This window comes from Cuculus canorus, chromosome 4 (assembly GCF_017976375.1).
Source record: "Cuculus canorus isolate bCucCan1 chromosome 4, bCucCan1.pri, whole genome shotgun sequence".
NCBI lineage: Eukaryota > Metazoa > Chordata > Aves > Cuculiformes > Cuculidae > Cuculus > Cuculus canorus.
The window spans coordinates 78,897,808-78,918,277 of record NC_071404.1 but is presented as its reverse complement, the minus strand read 5'-3'; the positions used below and the strand labels follow the sequence as shown (position 1 = coordinate 78,918,277).

The window sequence follows — 20,470 nt, the reverse complement described above, 5'->3', positions numbered from 1 at the left end:
GCACCGATGTCCTGGGTTAGATGGGCCCTCACAGAGCACAGCTGGACGTTCTATGTTCTTTCTTTAATTTCCTATAACAATTTGACATTTTGAATGTTACAGAGGGGTTTGGAGCAGTGTCTCCATCTTTCTCAGCCACAAACCTAACGAGTGGTTTCCCTGCTCGTTACTTACACCTCTAATGAACGATGCCGAGTGGTTTGTGCAGGTCCTGCTTTGGTCAGTGTCTGACCTGAACCCTTCTCTCTGCTGGTGCGGCTTTCAGCTGGGTTTGTCATTTGAGATGTTTGTTTGGTCTGTTTCTTTATTAATAATTTCTATTGCCATCCACCAGGGAACCTCATAGCTGAGTGTCTCTTCCTTCCAGCCAGAGGCTTCCAGGAAAAACATTTCTGTCAGTACTGGCTTTGATGGGATTTTTTTTACTGTACCTTGGGATTTTTTTTAATGTAAAGAGAAAGTAAAACCTGAGAGCCGTGGGGGTGTGATCCCAGGGGGGCTGTCAGTCTGGTCCCTCCTGGTGCGTTCCCTGACCGTTCCCCTGCTGGCTGCTTGTGCCACAGCCTACTGGTCAGTTGTCTCCAAGTTGTGCTCTTTTTCCTTTTTTAGGATGCCCCAGGGAATCTTTCTGTGCTTAAAGGCAACTTTACAACTGCCCTCAAGCACTGTACTGATGACTGAACGGGCCGAGTTTCAAGGACGTGTGTGTGTGTGTGTGTAAGTGCAAAAATAATGATTTAGTGATAGAAAAATAATTTGAAGTGGCTACAGGCAGATTTCCTTAATTAGATCTTATTGGTGTTTATGTTCCATAGCTTAAGGATTAAACCACCTTTCTCTTTATGTGCCAGTGACTGTTTGGCATAAGGAAGGTTATGTTCCATGAGGCCGTAGCCAATCTAAATCCTAAATTTCCACCCATTTACTGATTCTCTCGGTGGATCCCTTTAAGGTGATGCCCTTTCTCTGGGCTTAAATGGGCTCTAAGTGATTTGTTTGGTTTATAGTTCACGTACCCTTGATCGTTTGGAATCAAAGCAATGAGAGCCAGGCATGAAGTTTGCTACAGGTTTCTCCCCATGTGAAGAACATTGATAACATTGATCACATGTTTAATTTCCAGGTAAGCTGAGCTCTGAGAGCAGATGGGATTTGTGGAGCCACAGCTCAGTGGATTTTGTGGGAATTTGCTGGTTTATTCTTTTACTTTGGCCGCAGCAGCAGGACGTGGCGGGTGGAAACAACCACGGCTGTGTTAGAGTTGTCAGGAAAGTCAGTTGTCTCTACTGTGATAAATCATATGTCTCTGTTTATACCCGGTGAACACTTAGAGAAGAGGCGCTCGCTGCTCAGTTTGTGTGACTGAACAGCACTCAGCCAACGTCTTCCCGGGGGCTGTGTCCGCTCTTCATGCTGACAGCATCTTCTCACTTCTCTTTATAAGTTCTGGACCCTGAAAAAAGGCAAAATATCCATAAGGAACAGAGCAAGGAGGATGATCTTGTGAGCCAGGTGGTGAGTACGGCAGCAGCAGGAAGTGCTTGATCTCCTTTGCAAGTTGTGTCCCAGCAGTGCACCTGCGGCGGGAGGTACCTCTGCCGCTGTTTAATACCCCTTCAGCTCCGATCGCCTGCAAAGCCGCTATCTTTTGGAAAAATACTAACATACAGCTCTGTTGAGAAGAGTTTGAGTGCCTCTTTGCAGCTGGAGTCTGCTTAGAGGGGAGAGTTCTTATTCATGAAAGACAGAAGTGCCTGTGTTTCATTTCATATTAGGGCAAAGAAAGGCAAAGCGTAAGGAGAAAGGAGAGCAAAGCTGAAGGGTCGGAATGTATCAATGAGATAAGCGGGCAAAAGCAGATCTACCAGAAGGTGAAGAGAAGCCCAAGCAGCCCTGCAGATTGAGGTCAGCGAGCTAAAATTACACAGGAAAACAGAGACAGGGAGCATAAATGGAAGGCTTTGGTCTTGCGTTTGAATATATCCTTTCTCTGCAAGGGTTTGAGCTAGAGCCTAAGGGCCAAATCCACTCTCTTGCCTTGTATTCAGTGTTCTGCAGTGACTCAGAACGCGTGGGTGAGACAGAAACAATACCTCTCTGGCAAAACACGCCTCGGGGTCTCCTGCTTGGCAGCACTGTTCCCTCATGGCAGCAAAGGTGGCCGTGATGGAGCTCAGCTGCTCCTGGGTGATGCGGGGCTTGTACTTGATGAGGTTGACAAGCATCCTGTAAGGGAAGCAACACAAGCCGGGAGGTAAGCAGGTAGATCATGGGGAGTTCCTTGGAAAGAACTGCCTGTTTTGTCACTGCCCGCTTTCTCTTTGCAGCAGGGAGAGAGGATGCGCCCCATTCCCCTCTGCAATCAACTCTCGGTGCTCGTTTCTGCTGCTCTGCCATAGCCCTGCCTAAAGCCTGTGGATGGGTTGTGTTGTACACCTCTCCAGAGGGCCCAGACAGTACGGGACTGTCCCGGCACGAGTTAACGGCCGCAGCGTTCCCTGCTTGTGCAGTGGCTCTGGGTGCTCCAGCATCCATGTTTTCCCTGGCCAGATCACAGGACCGAGGAGGGCCTGGGGTGAGGGGAAATCAGCCCGAACTGGGCCATAAAGGTCAGGCAGGACTTTGGGCAGCAGCGTCCTTGTTCTCCTGGTGTCTGTTTATGCTCGTGCAATCCCCAGAAGGGCAGTGGGAGGGCACCTTTACCAGACCCAACCTCGGGCACTCATTGCTGCTGTTCCGTGGGGCGCAGCCCAGTGCAGTTCCCACCTCGGGAAATGCCCTTCCTCTTGCCTGAGGCAACTCAGTACAGGTTGAACCAAATGGCAGAAGGACCTGGGACCAGCACGAGAGGAAAGATGGGGAGCTTGGCAGGGGAGTTGAGGGGTGCGTGGCCAGAGAGAGCAGCAAAGGCCAAGGTGAGCATTGGTGGGATGAGAATGGGAAACAGGGTGACTGAAATGGGCGCAGCTTACTCCTGCTTCTTGTGTTGTAACTGCTCCTCTTCACGCGTGCACAAGTCCTTATGGAAATCAAAGAGACCGGGAGTCAAGGGCAAGGGCACGTAACTCTCATCCAGTTCCAGTTTCCCCACACAGGGCCTTCGGAAAGCGTAGGAAGCACTGCAGCAGTGGCAAACTCCTGGGTTTATAGGGTCAGCCATGTGCCTCCTGCAGATTTCTCCGAGCACCAGATCTAACTGTACCAAGAGAAGAGGAAAAAAACACTTTGCCTTATTTTTTTCATTTTCAAAAATCCCTGGAATACACACAGCTCTTCACAAACTTACAGAATCACTGAGAACTGAATTAAACCTTGCTGTAAGGTAGGTAACCGTTTGTATTTCTACTTATTCTTTTGTCAGTGCAGCAATGGCTCAGATGTTTCAGAACAAGCACATGGAGATGTAGGGGCTGTCCTTCACACGAAGAAATGATGCGAGTGCTTCCTCGAACCCTGCTTGCGTGTGATCTGCTCCCAGCAGGAGGGTTCCCGTGCCTATGTTACTCTTCTCGGGATTGTGAGGTTATACAGTGGGTGGCTGGAGGATGGGCTGAAGCTCTGGAAGTGCTCTGGCTCACGGGCCTGGAGAACTCTTACAGGAGAGCTCTCCAAAACTGATCCTTTTCCATAGAGCGCCACGGCTTCAGGCACCAGGAAAGGAAGAGCTCAACAAAAGATCATTTGCTGCAGCAGGACCAGGACTGGACTCTGTGTAACTGCTCATAGCTGAGCACCACTCAGCCCGTGTCCTGTCCTCCTGCAGGTCGATTCAGGCACCAAGTGCAGCCGTGCTGAGCTCCGCTTCCTTCAGGTGTACGAGTCCGCCCTCGGGCCAGCACAACAGCCCCGTGAATGTTCTGAGCTCTTGGACAGCAGAATTTGTGGTGGAGTTTCAGGAAGAAGTAGGATGAAGATAGGGAAGGTTAATACTCACATTCTCCTCGGCACAAGGCAGCAGCTTGTCCCGGCTTAACCGGCAGCACTTGGAGCCGATGGCAGTCATTTGCTTGGTGAATTTGATCAGCTCCGCTGTCATCAGCTGGGGCATCTTCTTGGTGAAGCTCACGAGAAGCCTGAAATGATAATTTCTTTGCTGTTGCTGGGTTTGTTCCACCAGGCAGCAGTGAGTAAGCCCTGCCAAGTGTGGGCCAAAACCCCCCGAACATGCGGCGGTACAGGGGCAGCGTTCGGCCCGAGTTCAGAAACTCGCATAGGCAAAAGGGCTCCCTCTGTCTGAGTTCTCCTCTTTCGAACTGGTCTCTTACCAGGTTAAATGACTGATGTCCTTAGGACAGCGCTGCCCGTTAGGTGCTGCTGCGCCCTCTTTCCAGAGGGTTCAGACATTTTTCCTGTGTTACGCATTTCCTGGCAATGCAGTCCGAGAGCAAAACTAAACCCGAGCGCTGCCTGGGCAGACTGGCTGAGGACGTGAGGGCAGCTCACACCGGCTCACTTGTTTGCTCATTTTCCAAAGCTGCTTATGAACCACCGGGACCGGGAAACCCTTCCCAGGCAGAAGCGCCTACCGGGTTTGTGGAAACCTCGAGTTCTGAGGGGCTTTTAAAGATCAAACACGCACAGGAGCGCAGAAAGCCCAGCATCTCCTCGGAGAAGGCAGGCTGAAGCCGAGCCTGCAGTGTGCGGGCATTTTAGAGGTTTCCTTGAGATTGCTTACATACTTGAGTCAGGCATGGGCTAATTAGCATTGAAATCAGGGCCAGAGTTCCTCTTGGAGGCCTGTGCCTGCATGTAAGCACAGTTACATGGTTCAGCGAGTCTGGTTTTGCTCTCTACTGCAGTCACGGGTTTGTTGCAGCTGTGTGCGTTCACATCTGCTGCAGGAGATGGGGAGAGCAAAGTCTTTGCAAAAGACACAGCAAGTGTCCTTCGGCCAACTTTGACTCTGAAGTTATACGGCACAGCTAAAAATGCAGCTATAAAATGAGAAGGTCGTAGGAATCATGGATGAGAGATTGATCCAGTTGTCACTTCACCGCTTGGTGAGCTGGGTTAGGGAGAGAACTCATGAGGGGCCAGCACGTTGCCTTGGAAAAGGGAGGGAAAATCATACAAGCCATCAGGACGTTGGCCCAAATATGCCAGCGGTGCCATTTGGCCTTGCACATGCAACATGCGCAGGTTTGCCCCACTCTGAGTTGTGCCCAGCTGGTGAGGGGTAACAAAAGCACATAAAAAGTAATACTCGTTTTGGAAATAGTAATCGCCTTTCTCCTTGTAAGCGTCACAGCTTGTCTTAATGACACTCTCCGTTTCATAAATGTGTTTCTTCAGGTCTTCCTCCTGAAAAAAAGAAGTTGATTTTAGCAGCCACCATATTGGGGAAGGCCGAATGCGCCGCTGCCTGGATGCGGGCAGCTACATCTCACCTGGCGTGCACCGAGTGGCTTTAACCCCTCGAGAACGCCTCCCTCTGACTCCTCTACAAACTGCCCGAGTGGCACAAACGTCCACCCTCTACCCTCTTAGTTTTGTGCGAGTGGTGGGGTGCGAGGGCGGGGACACGGGGTGGCTCCTGACCTCACTCATCTACAGCGCAAATGCCTTCTGAGGCCATAACCAGAAGCACTTTCTTCACGCGCAAGAGGGCCACTGACACTGCTGGGGAGCCCAGAGGGGAGCAGGGCAACGGTAGCTCCGTCTCCCTGGCACCGCTCTATCCATGTTAAAGTGCTTCATGCTGGAAGGCTGCAAAAGCTTTGCTGATGCCTTTTCTGTACAGCGTAGTTAGGCCCTGTCAGACTCGCTGCGTTCGCTACAGGCACCGTGCAGCCTCGCTCTGGACCTGGAGCAGGGATCTCTGCTCTTTAGGTGGAAGCAGCCACGTGGTGCCGTGCTCGACTCCCTCTGCCCGCTGTGAAGCCCAACAGCACTCACCCCTCTGCTGCTGCAGTCGTCCGGAGCGCCGGGCTGGCAGCACTCGGTCAGTAGCTCCTCGTATCCTTTCCCAATACGTAAAAGCATCTGAGCGGAAAAGTCAGGGTGTCTCCGGGAGTATTCGTACAGGAACCTGCAACAGGTGGAGCATCAGCAGTTAGAGGTGAGCCACACCAGCGGCCCTGCGGGCTGGCGGCAGCGGGGCGAGCAGGGGTGCATTTGGGATGGGTCTGTCTGACGTCTGGAGGAGCGGAGAGAACTTCACAGCCTCTCAGCCCGGGACTGAACCGGCCCAAAGCGTGGCTGTGGCTCAGCACAGCACCACCTGCGCTGGTCCTGTGCGTGTGACAGCCCCGGCTCAGCGTTAGCGTGGCTCAGGCACAGCTTCGGGCTTTGTGGGGCTGAGGGTTTGCTCTTTTTGAATGGTCTCAAAATGATCGTTTACTTATTCCGGTGACAGACCCGTTCCTTTGTAGTCACCCCACGCATCGATGAGCTGCGCTTCTCATAAAGACCGGCCTGCGTGCTGCCCCGCGCCGGCCTGCTCACGGAGCACGGGAACCCGAGGCTGCGAGCTGGGCTTAACGTCCCAACTGTCACCCTGCTTTGCAACAGGGAAATGAGAGCCGAGGGCTGAGTTACCTGGCGAGGTGTGTGTCCTTTTCCTGGGCAAAATGCTCACATATTCCTTTGTCTTCTATAAATTCCCTGATGTGACGGGACAGCTCTGCAGGTTGATCGTCATTTACTGTGCTAACAAGGCATTCGATTCTCTGTAAGAGGGGTTTTTCACAGCACTTCTTCATCTCCCTGGACAGAATGCCTTGGTGGCTGCAGACGTAGTGTAGGATCTCCTCCTGCAGGGAAAAAAAGGAAATGAAGGACACTACACAGGTTTTGAGGTGGAGAGTTGTTTGGATCAGGTGTTTTATGAGAAGGTGACTCCCAGATGGGTGCTACGAGGAACCTCCGAGCCAGGGAGTCACTTTCTAGACAGGCAAGGAGCTAAATGGGTTTGGGGTGTGAGAAGAGGGCAGGGAACGCAGGATGGGCAGCAGCTGTCTGTGTTCTGCCTAAAGTTGCCCAGAACGCACCCGGCGCAGCCAGGAGTTGCGACCAAATCTGCTGGAGCAGCGTTAGGGCTTTTTAGTCTCAAAATGATCTTTCTGCCCCTCTGGATGTCTTGACCAGGGCAAGGCAAATAGGAAAATCAAGCAGGTGTTCAGCTGAAGAGCTCAACCCCAGTTCTGGAGAGCAATCGACAGAGCACAGGAGAAAACCAAATCTGAAAATAGCGACAAAAACGCGTTCAACTCCTGCAAACATGTACGTATGAAATGAATTTTACCCTCTTGTGCATGCAGTCCAGTGTGTCCCCGCGGCAGCAGCCCTTGTGCATGTTGGCAATATCCGTCACGAGTTTGGTAACGGTAACAAAGTCAGCTTTGGGGAACTTTTGGCTTATCTGAGTGAGTTTCCTGCAACAGAGAAAAGCAGTTGTAGTTTATAACGATGGCATGAGTGGTCACAGTGACAGGGAGCGCCCTTTTTCTGAGGAGGGGGATCCCAGCTGCTCAGGAATGGTCGCTCCCTGCTCCCACTGAAGTCAACAAATAAATAACTGTTGGCTTCAAGTGATATTTTCAGCGTTAAGGATCCGAGGTGAATTTCCATGTGGGATGGTGCAAAGGAATGTGGTGGGCGAGCATGAAATTACAGGAGCAACCTTGTGTCAGAAATGATTGAGAGATGAGATGATTTTGCTGACTTCCACACTGAGAGATGTGTTCCTTTCAAACACTGGGCTTAGCTTTCCAGAGTGAATGGCAGTTTGTAAGGAAGCGGTGGCTGCTGTCATACAGTGATTTGTGTCCTAATCTTCCTGCCCTGCTGGACGCTGCTGAGAGGGGAACGTAGAAGGCATGTGGCACACTCAGAGTGTGCCGTGTGCAGGCACAGAGCCACCCACTGCCAACGTGCGGCATCCACGCTCCATTTCAAAGTAACAATAAAGGGTGGGGGGAACTCACAGAGCCTTTAGTGTTCTTTCTCCAAACTTATTCAGGATCGCACAGGTGTGTTCCTGCCGCAGCCCGTCCTCTTTCATGGGCTTCACCACCTTTGGTGCCTGGCAGAGAGAAGGGGCAGACCAGGGCAGTGGAAGGACAACGACGGTGCGTTACACTAAAACTGCTCTGCCCACAGGATTTTAAACAGCGGAGCTTAATAGTGACAGCAAAACGCTGTCCGAGCTGCACTGTGAACCGACCGGTGCGCTGGCAGTTCAGTCACCTCCGTTCATTAAGTGCTCTGTGCAAGGAAACCAGACGCCTTTAGGCAGTAGGTCACGGGTTTTACCACAGGGGAAGACACTGTCACCTGGGAGCTGTGTGACCAGACTGGCACTGCTCGTGTTCAACTCCCATCGCTCGCAGCCCGGCCGGAGAGCATATCCAGCCAGGGCGGGTTCCTCGCCCTTATCCTCCCCTGTGCATGTGCTTAGCTCTGGATTGCTGACCCTGGTTCCACGTGGGCTGTCTCTGCAGGACGAGGCTCGCCGAGCAGGAGATGTCCATAGGACAAAAAGCTGCATCTGCCCGACATCCCCGGCTCGGGCACTGCCGTTTAGGAGCGTGAGCTATAACTCGAGAGAGCAGCTCGGCCCGATTTCGGGTTGTCCCGAATGAGGAATTGCTCCATTAGGTTGAGACGCTAACGCGGATCTCTGCCTGATCTCTGTGCATCAGCAGTTGTTTAGCTCCAGGGACACCCCTGGTAGCACGCTGATCAATGAATGCCCAGCGATGGAAGTGGAATACCTGTCTCTGGAAGCATTCCTCCAGGTTCGGAGCGGGCTCTTCCACACTTCCACAGCAGTCCTTCAGCATCTCTTCGTACCGGAGAGCGACAGAAAGGATTGTTGGGGCATAGAGGAAGGGGTGACTTCTGGAGACCTCATAGATAAAGCTAAAATTGAGAGAAAAATCTTCAGTTTTGAGGTGAGTCCCTGCACGGGGGCAGCAGCAGCACCACTGCAGCTTCTGCTGTAGGACACAATGACAGCTCCAGACAGCGACTGCGTTCCTGTCGTAAGGACGGGCTGCAGAGTGAGGAGTTCACCTCGGAAAATGCTGACGGCGCTGCCATTTTCCTGCAAACTGGAGTGTCAAATCCTACCAGTTCTGGCTTAGAGGCAGCAAAACTCCTGCCTGGCTTTTAAGGACTAAGGCTCGGAGTGGCTTCAGAGGAGTCCCTTACGCAGACTGCAATAAACCCAACGGCACTGTTTGTCACTCGGGCCTATATCCACAGCGGGGGTGGGGGTAGGATGGGCCTCATACAATGACAGTTGCAGCTGGATGAGTTATGCACGTCATTCAAATTAGGAAGAGAAATGAGCACACGACTGCAGAGACCCATAGACAGAAATATTTGGTTGATGCTGTGTTTGCCATCTCCTGGCTCACAACTCTCCTCTCCAGGCAACCAATCCATGATTTATCTACTTACTCTCCCGTTAATGGTTGGTGGTGCTGTGAGTAGTTTCTGCAGGCCGCTTCAGCGTTCGGCCTTTCAAAAGGAGAAACGAATGCTCTGGATGAATTTTTAAGGGTGAGGAAGCAGTCATTTCTTTCAGGATCCTTTTTAGCACAGCAGTCAGTAAATCTGGGGAGACTTTCCTCCTGGCATATTGTGTCGAGGAAAATCTTGTCCTGGGAAAAATGAGGACAAAAAATATGTGTGAGGGTTCCATTTCACTCCTCCGAGCAACTCGAGGAGGCTGCTTTCAGCCATCAGGCCCCAGCCTGAATAAATTCACAGTTTCTGTCTTTACTCCCTCCTGCTTTGACTGCAGTGACAATGGGACTGACCTCTAAACCCCAGAGGTGATGCTTTCCCGAGCCCGGGGAGCTACTGCTCTGCCAGGACAGACTGGAAAACTGTTCCGCTTTGAAACGCTCTGAGCTTATGACGTTACTCAGTCCATTTTTCTTGATACCGAACATGATTCAATTTGCATACAGCTGTTTGCAGTATATCGGGATCCACGTTTTCTTATGGCAGCCAGGTTTGTACACTGAGAAGCACCTCGTCTCATCCACCAAGCGTAGGGCCCAGCTGGCACTCACACCTCAGCCAGGAGCGGCTTTAATTCAGCGTCTGTTTCAGCGTTCAACAAAGCAGAGCTGAGCCGCCACATAGACTGACGGTCACGATTCAGTCTGTCAGCTATGAAAGAGCCATCAGAACTCAAAGCCGAGGGCTGTGAGTTAACAGAGTGAAGCGATTTGCTAAGAACTGCCTTTGCTAGAAATGGCTAATTTGGCTTCTTCTGACTTTTGTTACCCAGGCCGTAAAAGCACAACTCCAAACAGCTTTTAGAAAGACACAGGTCAAGGATTTCAAAAGCTGCTGTGATATCTGGGGTGGGGGGAGCAGAGGAGCTTTTGTTTCCTCCACTTTTCTTGGGCTGCTTTACCGCTGGGAGCCTGGAGGAGGAGCGAGTCAATAGGCACACGTGAGGGAGTCCCATCTTTGGAAAAGCTCATCCAAGGGCTCTGAAATTGCGAGTCACTGCTGAAACTGTTTGCCACGTGAGAAACATCCGTGTGCTTACCAGAGGCTTCAGGCACTCGGGGGTGGCTCCGGCTGCAGCAGCGCAGCGCTTGGCAAGTGCTGTGACAGCCTCAGCCATTTCGGCTGCTCTGCCGACCGTCCCTCCTTGCACGTACTGCGCGAACATGATCATGGCACTGCGAGGAGAACACACAGCGTTAAACCAGGAGCTGCCTGGAAACTACCGGTACTGCCTGTACGTGTGAGGCAGGAGGAGGGCTCCTGTCACCCCGCGCGGGCCGGCAGAGCGGGCAAGCGTTCAACTCCCCGCGCGTGCCCATCTCTAAATGACACGGATGCTCCGGGGCAGCAGATTTGCACGCAGACAGACGTTTAACCTGGATAACTTACATGGCTTTGAAATTTCTCTCCTGCAGCTGGGAAAAGTGTTGGCCAAGGCTGTTTTTTTCCTCTGAAAAACAAGATAATTTGAATAAAAAATGTTCACTAAATGCTTCATCAAATGCCTTTTTTCTTTCGGTACGGGGGCCCTGCAGAAAGATAACTTGGAGCCTGGGATACGGTTTGCTTCCCACTGGACTGAACCACGAGGGTGGGAAACTTTATTTCTGACCCACAATACAATAGGGCCGAGTTAATATGAACTGGCCCAGAGGAACACAAATGTGGCCGAGATCGTGGGCAAATGTTTTCCCTTTGCCCCGGGGCCTTTGTTACTAGGCAAAGCTAAATGCAATAATTCCTTGCAATAGTTCCTTGTTTGTTAGAATATCCCAAGAAATCAATTTTAAACCCAGGAGCCTGCTCCCAAGTGGAGATGTTACAGTCTCACCCTCGTGTCGGCAGGGCTGAGGCCACTGTGAAAGGATCAAACAACCCAAAGGGAGTGCTGCCGGGTGTCAGCTGAGGGGTAACCCCAGAGAAATAGCACGCGCATCCGCTCAGTGTTACTCCTCTCTCTCGCTTCCCCGTGTTCTGTGGAGGGACTGCAACACCCCAGGCTTTACCTCAGCAGGTTTGGCGGTACCTACAATCATCGGCAAACGCCATTCCTGTGGATTGACTTACCTTCCCGGACAGTCCCCCTCAGCAGCAGTGCCCACCCGGCACTCCGCAGGGAGCCTCGAGCCATAGGGAATTCCCACAGCTCAGGCCGCTCACAAAACCTTCATAGAGATACAGTTTGGGCCCAGAAGGGACCAACCAGTGGCACCACAAGCTACTGATAACCCTGCTGCGTGCCAAGTGTTATACCGCAGACCAGAGCGACAATGGGAGAGATGCTCTTACCCGGGTGCTGGTAGCTCCTCGGCAGGGCTCCGACTGCACCAAGGCTCACCAAGAAACCAACGTAAACGACTGCTCTGCCACTCATCCTGCTGGATTCCAGCGGGGGCCCAGGGTGAGCCGCATTCAGCTGTGAAAAGCAGGAAGAATTCAGGGGAAAGAGTTACTTTTATACTCGCCCAAGCGGTCTCTCATTAACCAATCCCTTTTTACTGTCACACGGACCACTGGCCCTTTTGGGATAGTCCCAACAGTAACGAGGCGTGCTGTTATTTGCTCAGGATGACACTGAGCAGCCTCTTGCAATGGAAGGACCTTGAAGATTCTTCTTTCCCCCGAAATTTAGACAAATTTTTAACTTATCGCACTTCAAACAAGAAGTTTAAACACTCCCGAGCTGTTTATTGTGTGCAATGAGCTCAGCCACTCACAGATTTGTTCAAAGGTGGTTGCTGTGCAGAAGATGCCTTCCCACCAGGCTGGTGACTGACAGCCCCCCGTTAGCTGTTAACCTGCTGTCTGTGCCCCTCTGTGGGGAACAACGCTCGCTCCCACCTCCCGGGGGGTCCTGGTGAAGAGGCTGAACGAAGGAGTCACTATTTTTTGCAGCATTAACTCAAATAGCTGCAAATCGTGAAACAAAATCCACTCCAAAACGGTGGGATGCGGAGAAAAACAGTGGTTAATGCAGTTATTTTACTGACTTGAAAATGATGTGCTGCTCCCATCAGTGTGATAGCGACGTCAGAGACATCTTTGGCCTAAAAGAGTGCGTTTCGAAGATGATGCACCTGTAACGTGTTGTCCTAAGCATTCCTGGAAGCTGCAGTTGGCTGCTGCATTTAAAACCCTTTAATGCCCCACTGCCCTTTTCCAAGCTCAGCACGGTGGTGAACTGCTTTTTGCTCTCCTTTGAATGTACTTGGATGGCGCTCCGCCTGTTTGCTGGGAACACCCCCCCTTCACAGGATAGAAATGTATGTGTAGAGTTGAACTGGAAAGAAAGAAGGGGGCAAATACTAGAGATGAAGCCCACCCAAGAGCTTATGTCCTTGTTGAGAGTTCCCAGTGTCCTTCACAGTACGGAAACCATGGTGGCCTATTGGGTTTTACACCTATGGAGGACCCAACTGTGTCCAGAACTTCTGAGAAAGGGTCTGCAAGGACAAATCAGAGCTAGGAGCAGGCGATTGCCCCCGGGGGCAGAGCTGTGAGCGGCCCACAGCTGGGGATGGTTAGCGGGGGATGCCAGCAGCTCCTGAAATGCCCGGCAGCAGCTCTCGGGGAGCTCCTTGGCTCGGGGTTCCATAGCAGAGAGGTGAGTCTGCTCCTGCTGGGGGGGCGGTTTCTGATGGTGGTGTTCACTGGGTTTCAGAGGAAGGGCTCTGCCTTAGGCTGATCTCTGTTCCTGATAGACTGCAGTCACTGCTTATCAAACCAGACCAACAAAGAGCAAGTGTACGTCCCCAGAGCTCAGCTATTTCCTTTCTGATCTTAATGAGAGCAGAATTTGTGAATCCCTTTGTCACTTTTGTTGTGGTTTTATCAATACTTTAATTCTTTTATCAGAAAGCCAACAGCAGTGTTTTCTGGTAGCTGAAGTGCACCTGATGATCCCAGCAGTCTTTTCCAGCCTTAATGATTCTAAGTAACAGATTCAAAGCATTCAGTTACACCCTTTCTTTAGACCTGGAGATAGCATTCTTGTCTTAGGAAGTTCACGCACCTGGAAGAGCTCAGTTTCTTCCCAAGCAGTGAGAAGGAATTGACCTTTTTCCCTTGAGCCGTTGTCTCGGGGAGCATTTTTTCCTGCGGGTGTGTAAGCGTGCCAGCACAGGAGCCCAGCTGCGGCACAGGTGGGAGCACGCCCACGCCACGCACACCTATGTGCTGCCCTGAGCTGGGAACCAAGTTCTCAGTCCTTCAGCTCCTCTGAGTCACCTGGCTGGGAACGAAACCCGCTTTCCTCCTGGCTTTTGTGGCAGGGCTCCTCTCTCTCCGGCTTGTGTCTGGGCTGGCAGGGGCACATGGCTGCGTGCTCTGTCAGAGGGGCACGGGGGTGAAAGTGCACCAGGTCCCACCATCGGCCATCAGCTGACGGGTGTCCCGGGAGGATGCGCCTGTGCGGGTGCTCGTAGAGGAGGTCTCTTGGTGTGCCAGCACAGAGGGTAACTTTATTTTTCTTTGCTCTGCAGATCTTGTCCTCAGCTTCTCTGGTTCTGGTACAAAGACAAAGAGAAGGAACTAAGGCTGTTAACAAACCAAGAGATTAAACCCTCACATACATGATACTCTCATTAGCTTCAGAGTCTATGGTCCTCTTCAAGATAAATTCACATGAAATTCTCAACCTGTCTTGCACTGTGACTGCTCTTTCCCTTCATGCCCTGTCTTTTCCTCTCCGCTCTGGCTGTGACGCCGACAGGGCAGCTGCTCTCTGGATGCCCGCGGGCTGGGGGACACCATGTGGGTAGCAGGGGCACAGAGCCCCCACGCTTTCTTGAAGTCAGGGACATGAAAGGTCACTTTACTGCCCAAACAGAGGCAACTGCTTTCTATACACAGTGAAGGACCCCTGGGTGACCTGTTCTTGAGAGAATTCCTCCTGAGCTCCTAAGAAAAAATCCAGGCTTCACCCTGTTCTGCCAGCTCCAGTTGCACGGAGCTGTGCCTGTCTCTGAGGCACATGGTTAAGCAAGGAGCATAAGAGGAAGAAGCAGCCACCCCGACACGGCCGCCGGCCACAGTGGAGCTCCGTGACGCTGTTCCCACTTCCTCCACACAGCTGACAGCCTTATGCTTTTGTCTTTCTGAGCTTGCCTGTAAAAGGCTGTTTGGTCACGTCTGTGACATGAGGACCAAGTTGCACCCTGTGAGTTTTGCTACTCAGATTTGCCCTACTCCTCCCCTTCCATTTAACTCCAGGACCACGACAACAGCAAAATACACTTCTCCTACAAAGCAGACAAAAATATCCTAATAACTCCAGAAGCTATTGCTCATCTTGAGGCGAATCTCCCTTTTAGCAGTCATTTCTGATAGTAAACAAGGAGAGAGAACAGATAGTTATGCTGGGTGTAGAGAACTGACTCCTCTCCAGTCTCATTCAAGGACTGGTGCTGCTGTCAGAACAGTTTCATCAAGAGAAGCGAGTGTCTGCTTTTGTTCTGTGTGACACTCTCGTTCATGCAATAATGAAACGGTTTCACTGGATATAACCTCGCTCTGCCTTAGGTGAGGATGGTTTCCAGGAGAGGCTCTTCCACTTCCCGTGTTCAGGGCAGTGGATGTCCTGCTGGAGGTTTAAGGCTGACATATTTATCACCTCTGAAGAGGGAGGAAAGAAGTGATCCTGGGTGGTTACTGGGTAGTGGGAGAGGGGTCTGCAGCCCCGCGTTGGGAGTGAAAGGTTTACACGAGAGATGTTTTGTAGAGGCTGCTGCGTACATGTTTGTTACCAACACAATATGCCCTTTGTTGGGAAGCAAAGCCTATACGCCAGCTAATTAGGAGAGTGTAAGATGGCCCTACGACATCTGGAAAGGGAGACATTCCTCAAGCTAAAATCCTTTGAACTAGCCTCCCTTTAACTCCCTAGGCAAAGCCCTCCTACTTTTATCCATGTTCCTAATCCCACCGTGGGCAGACTGTGACCCAGCTGGACACCACAAAGTACAAAGGGTGGCACTTACAGCTCGTCCTTGTCTTTATCGGGCACCTGTAGGCGTGATGGTCCAGCCAAGCAAAAGGCCGCTGCCGAATGTCATAACAAGTTATCTTAACACAACACAATCGCTGTTATCTCAACACAGCGCAAACTCAGGTTGCGGTGACCTGCTTACACAGCGCTTTGCAGTTCAGCAGGGAATGTACTCGGTCTGCCCACAGGTAGCAAAACAGAAGGTGTGCGCTTTGGAGGAGGACCAGATGAATTCCTTGCAGCCGCTTTGTGGAAGGTGCTGCTCCCAAGTACTGCACAGCCCACTGCGGGTCTAGCGGAGGCTGCGTTTCAGAGCACAATTCCCCCTTGACTGGTGGAGCCAAGTGTCTGGCCCTGCCTTGCCCAGGCTTTCTCTTGCGACTAGCATTGTGAATCTAAATGGAGAGAAACCAAGCGGATGGTAGACCAGTCTAATGCTTACATAAACCCCCACGAAGTCACTTGCTAGGGCTGGTAAATCACAGGTTGGTAAACTTGTGCAGTTCAGGCATAAGTGCATTAGTGCTAACTGCCCAGAATGTGGGCTCCCTCTGGCCTGAAGCAAGCACGACGTGGTGCTCTCTCCAAGAGAGAAGGACCTGCATTCACAAGCTGGTTCAAACTTGCTGCTGTAGCCGATGCTTCTGTAATGTTCATTTCTGAATAGCGTGTGTGTGATTCCCCTCATGTAAAGCAGCAGACACAGTTTCACCATCCTTTCTATCCTACATTAAAATCAGAGGGATTCAACTTAGAAAGCAGCATCAGAACCACAGACATAGTTCTAGAAGAACTGCTGCTTAGGAATAGTATGGGAGTTGCAGATCATTCTCTGTCTCTGTTCTCCACTGTATTTTGCGGGACAGCCTGTCTGCTTTGCTTTCTGAAATGGAGTTGGGACACAGTCTGTTTGAAACCTGTCACTGCAAACTTCCTCAGAATCTCACAGCTCCACCCATGAATCGTGCTTAACATCTTGGTTCCTTTGCATACATGAACAAGTTACAATAATGAGTGTGTTACCCATTAAAATGACATGGAGAGAACCCCCAAAAATATTTTTTCTTATGTAAATCTGACGTTATTGGAATCTAGAGGGGTTTCACTTTTTTTTATCATTGCAGCAGGGGACAAAAATGCACCCAAGTTTGAAAAATGCAACAAACAACTGCTAACAAAACCAAAATACAATGTGTTTGAATGGAGAAAACCCCGATATCTTGAGATTCAAGCAACCACTGGGATGAGGCTGTCTGGGCAGTGGTAAACTGCTGCACTCACAGCCAAAACCCACAAGTACAGCAGCATAAGGAAGGCAGATCTCCTTGCAACGATGTGAATGTACCGGTAATTAAAAGGAAGCTTAAGAGCCATGGGAATGCCACACAGAGCTGCTAAGAAGAAATATTTCACTAAAAAATAAAGGTATTTGTGCATCTGCAAGTGGCCCAAATGAATTATGAAACTCTTCACGTGCGTCCTTGCATTTTCAGCCCCAAAAGGGTTAGGATCTAAGAATGCGTATACACACAGGCACATAAAAATACGACAATAGTCAAAGTTTTCAAGGGATTTACAATGGAGAAATCCTCACTCCCATGCTTACCAGTTTTCTCCTCTTTGTGCTTTCTCAAGTTCAAGGCTTTTATTAGAGTGTTGTTATTCCTCCTGGGGAAACAGAGAAGAAAAGAAGGTGGAGAAATTGAGAATCAAACCTAAGAAATCACGGGTGTTCTTACTAGAATATTGAATATAGAATATTGAAACCAAATTCAAGCAAGCTTTAGGCATCTGTCTGAGCTGGGGGTTTCCTCCACTGTGGAGAAGCAGAAATGAAATGAGAACTCTTAAGCTAACTTAGTCTGCTTTAAAGCTGCTTGCCTGTGTGATTCTGAACCTGTGGACACATTCAAGTTCTGGGGAACAAAGGAAGGGCTAACGTGGCTTTGTGCTGCACTTGCTCAGGGAGATGTTTGTGCTTTTGCCTCTTTTGGGAATGAATTCAGGTGCTGCGTCGCAGTTCACAGAAACGCCAGTGTTTCTCCAACTCCTGATGGGAACAGTACCAGTGCCTTCAGCTGGTATGGACCAAACTGGCCTTAAACACATCAGAACACGTCAGCCTGCGACTGCCTGGTCCTGAGGCATTCCTGCTTGGTGACTTAAAGGCTTCTCAGGGTCCCAAGTGCTCTGGTGACAGGGTACACTCAGTACAAATCACTGCCACGAGGCTTCTGCAAGAGACAGGCTCAGCGGGAAGGCTCCGGCCTGCCCCGCTGGCAAGGACTGTGCTGATGAAGGCAGCCCTCTGTGTCTGGGGGGGATTTTCAGCCCTTGATCTGGCCAGCATTTTATGATTCAGAGCGTGGCAAAGGTGCGGAGAGGAGAACATGACTGATTAATTCAGGGATGAGGAAGGCAAGGAGCTTAGGGCAGGTGGGAGGGGAGTCTGATGGATGCAGATCTGAGTGCTCAGCTGAAGGCATTAAAGGCTGAAGGAGAAGGCAGCAGGAAGTGGATGTAGCTCCTTGCCCTTTCACACCAGTACCAGTGGAGTGAAGAGCTTCCCTTCTAATCACCTCAGAAAAAAAGAAGTTCTGGATTTGGCTGTGACTCCAGAAACTCTGGAATCTGCAGGAAAGACTACGTTGTCCAGCACTGGTAAGTTTTGCAAGTGTTAAGAATTAATGATATTCTGTTTGTCGCCCTGTTTTAGCATAAGAAATCTACATAGAGCAAATAAGTTAATGTAGGGGAGCCAAGTCTGAGGGGATTTCTAGCAATTACTGTTAATGTCTGGCGCTGCCAGAATTGTTTCTTTGAAAGGCTGTGTGTGGTTCCCATCAGGCTTTCTCCAAAGATTGGAAAACTTGATTTATGGCAGTTGTTTTTGTTGTTCACAGTCAAGGATGTGGGCCTTGGAAATACTCATGTCTGCTTTTAAATTGATGTGCTGAGTTTTATTTCGTTTCCCCCTTTGAATACTTGGGAATTTGTGTAACTTTCAGTGAGTTCAAGCTACTGAAAGTTGCAATGGAAGGAATAAAAACCCAGAAGTCTCTTGAAATAATCTAATAAAAGCTGCTGCATGAAACAGGTCACAGGTGTTGTGCTAAGTGACCGTAACAGTTGGCTTTCTAAAACCTGAATGTGTCATTCAGGCTTGGTAGCAGAAACTTCGACATGTTCCAGGTAACAGGAGATGTTTCCCTACCTCTTTAGTGCTTAAAGACTGGTTTTGTACGAGTGTGGCCTTGGCTACAGCTGCAGGTGTGCTTATTCCTTTTCCTTCTGAACTCGGAGTCTACAAGGGAATAAGGAAAGTCATCTCATTACAAAGAAACCCAGATGGACCAAACTGTATCAGCTGTGGAAAACCACAGCCCCAAGGGGAGCCCCAGGGAGATGGATCAGCAAGGGAGCAAAAGCTCTTCAGAGGTGATTTTCAAAACCACACCAACACCGAGGCTTAGGAAGCTGTAAGTGATGCAGCTCGGCTGTCCTTCTGCAGGCTGAAAGACCTTGTGACACGCAAGAGTGACACAGATGGATTCTGTGAATTGAAGGGATGGGGGGGGTGGAACCTATGCTTATCACATAGTTTCAGTTCATTGTTGGTTGATTCTGCTTTCTTGACACATTACACTTTTCAGCATTGATAAATGCAGCCTGGAAACCACTTCTATATGGATTCAGTGTCTCTCTGGAGCCAGCAAAATTACAAGCACATTAATTTTGAACACACCTTTCATTACTAAACCTTAACAGAATCCTTAACCTGCTTTGTATTTCGCGTTATTCAGCGTGCAGTTGAAAAGCTGTGCCAGATATGACAGGAAGTGAACCAGCACACCAAAGAATCGTAATGCAATGTGGCGTGGGGATTAGCTGGGAATTGAACCACAAACCTACTCTTCTTGGTAGATTTGTGGGGCTCAAGCTGGTTTCTGTGCCTCGGAATCTCCCCTGAACCTTTTCCTCAGACAAGCTAACTTGTCCTCATTAATATGGCTCTGATGTCTGAGAGCTGGTCACTTTTAGTGGCAGCAAATGACTGCCAGCTTTTTCGGTGGTGAATTAGATATCAGTAGTGGTCCTTCTACTGACTGTGCTCCCTTAAACTAAGGGAAAAGGTGCTTAACTGAAGTGGGTGAGTGAGTCTTGCTCAAATTCACAAACCTTTTAATCTGAAGGAGGTGTTTGTCAATCCCTTGGGGTCACCTGAATGCCTCTAAACCAGTACAGAACTATGATTTGCAGTGAGAGAACGTTCAATTCATAAAAAGACTTAGTCATTTATGTTTTTGACCCAATGTCTCAGGATGTTTCATTCTATGTGCGCTTCTGTGGTTTGGGAGAAGATTCCCAGGTCGGGAATTACAAGCACAAAGAGTTTCAAAGCTGAGAGAACTGGCTTTGAGAAACACATTACGCAAGGGCTTTTCTAACGAGGCAAGGGGCCTGCTAAGGTGTAGAAGATTTGCGGTCTTTGTATTTGTGGACTGAAACTAAATAAGTAGTAGAAACAACATGCTGCTTTAGTGGCCTAGAACGGGAAGATTTCTCTTTTAGGAGACGATTCAGAGGGTGGGCTTTTCCAGAGACGTTCCTAAAGTCAAAACCTGTTTTAAAAGCAACCTCAGATAGAAAGAAATGTCTAAAATCAGATCTGTGCAACTTTTCACGGTCAAAGAGATACTTGGTTTGTGGCTGATGTAAAAAGATTCTTGTTGTGAGAGTCTCCTTATTTAGAGCGAGCAGTTCTTTGAACAGTCTCTTAATTACAATCGCTGAAGGAAAGCATCGAATAACCTGTAATTGGCTCAGAGTATTGAAGTCTATCTAAATGTCTTGCCGCCTTCCCTGTTCTTTCACACCTGCTTTCCAAGGGCGAGGAACAGAAAAACCCCAGTGGAATCCCTGCGCCCAAATGCCACTTTTGGCAATGGTTGTGCACAGGGAGCGCTGCAGAGCTTTGCCTTATGGTAGTCACCAGCAGACAAGGACAGA

At 50.0% G+C, this 20,470-nt stretch overlaps 1 protein-coding gene across 4 annotated transcripts; it reads right to left on the bottom strand.

Moving 5' to 3' along the window:
- Positions 1-52: 52 nt before the first annotated feature.
- On the bottom strand, positions 53-18,765 carry LOC104067482 (alpha-fetoprotein). Of its 4 annotated transcripts, XM_054065011.1 has the most exons (18): positions 18,675-18,765; positions 17,067-17,128; positions 15,453-15,855; positions 13,487-13,979; positions 11,764-12,340; positions 10,864-10,924; positions 10,514-10,649; positions 9,406-9,608; positions 8,715-8,862; positions 7,926-8,023; positions 7,244-7,373; positions 6,538-6,752; positions 5,896-6,028; positions 5,204-5,301; positions 3,935-4,073; positions 2,973-3,196; positions 2,094-2,226; positions 53-1,453 (listed from the first exon to the last, which is right to left on the bottom strand). In XM_054065011.1, the coding sequence occupies exons 5-18, from the start codon at positions 11,846-11,848 to the stop codon at positions 1,409-1,411; spliced, it is 1,848 nt and encodes a 615-aa protein (XP_053920986.1). In that variant the 5' UTR covers positions 11,849-12,340; positions 13,487-13,979; positions 15,453-15,855; positions 17,067-17,128; positions 18,675-18,765; the 3' UTR covers positions 53-1,408. The 4 variants fall into 4 exon arrangements, with proteins under 4 accessions (XP_053920986.1, XP_053920985.1, XP_053920987.1 ...); XM_054065010.1 differs by having other exon boundaries at positions 11,764-13,979; XM_054065012.1 differs by lacking the exon at positions 15,453-15,855 and having other exon boundaries at positions 11,764-13,979.
- Between the last annotated feature and the right edge of the window lie 1,705 nt (positions 18,766-20,470).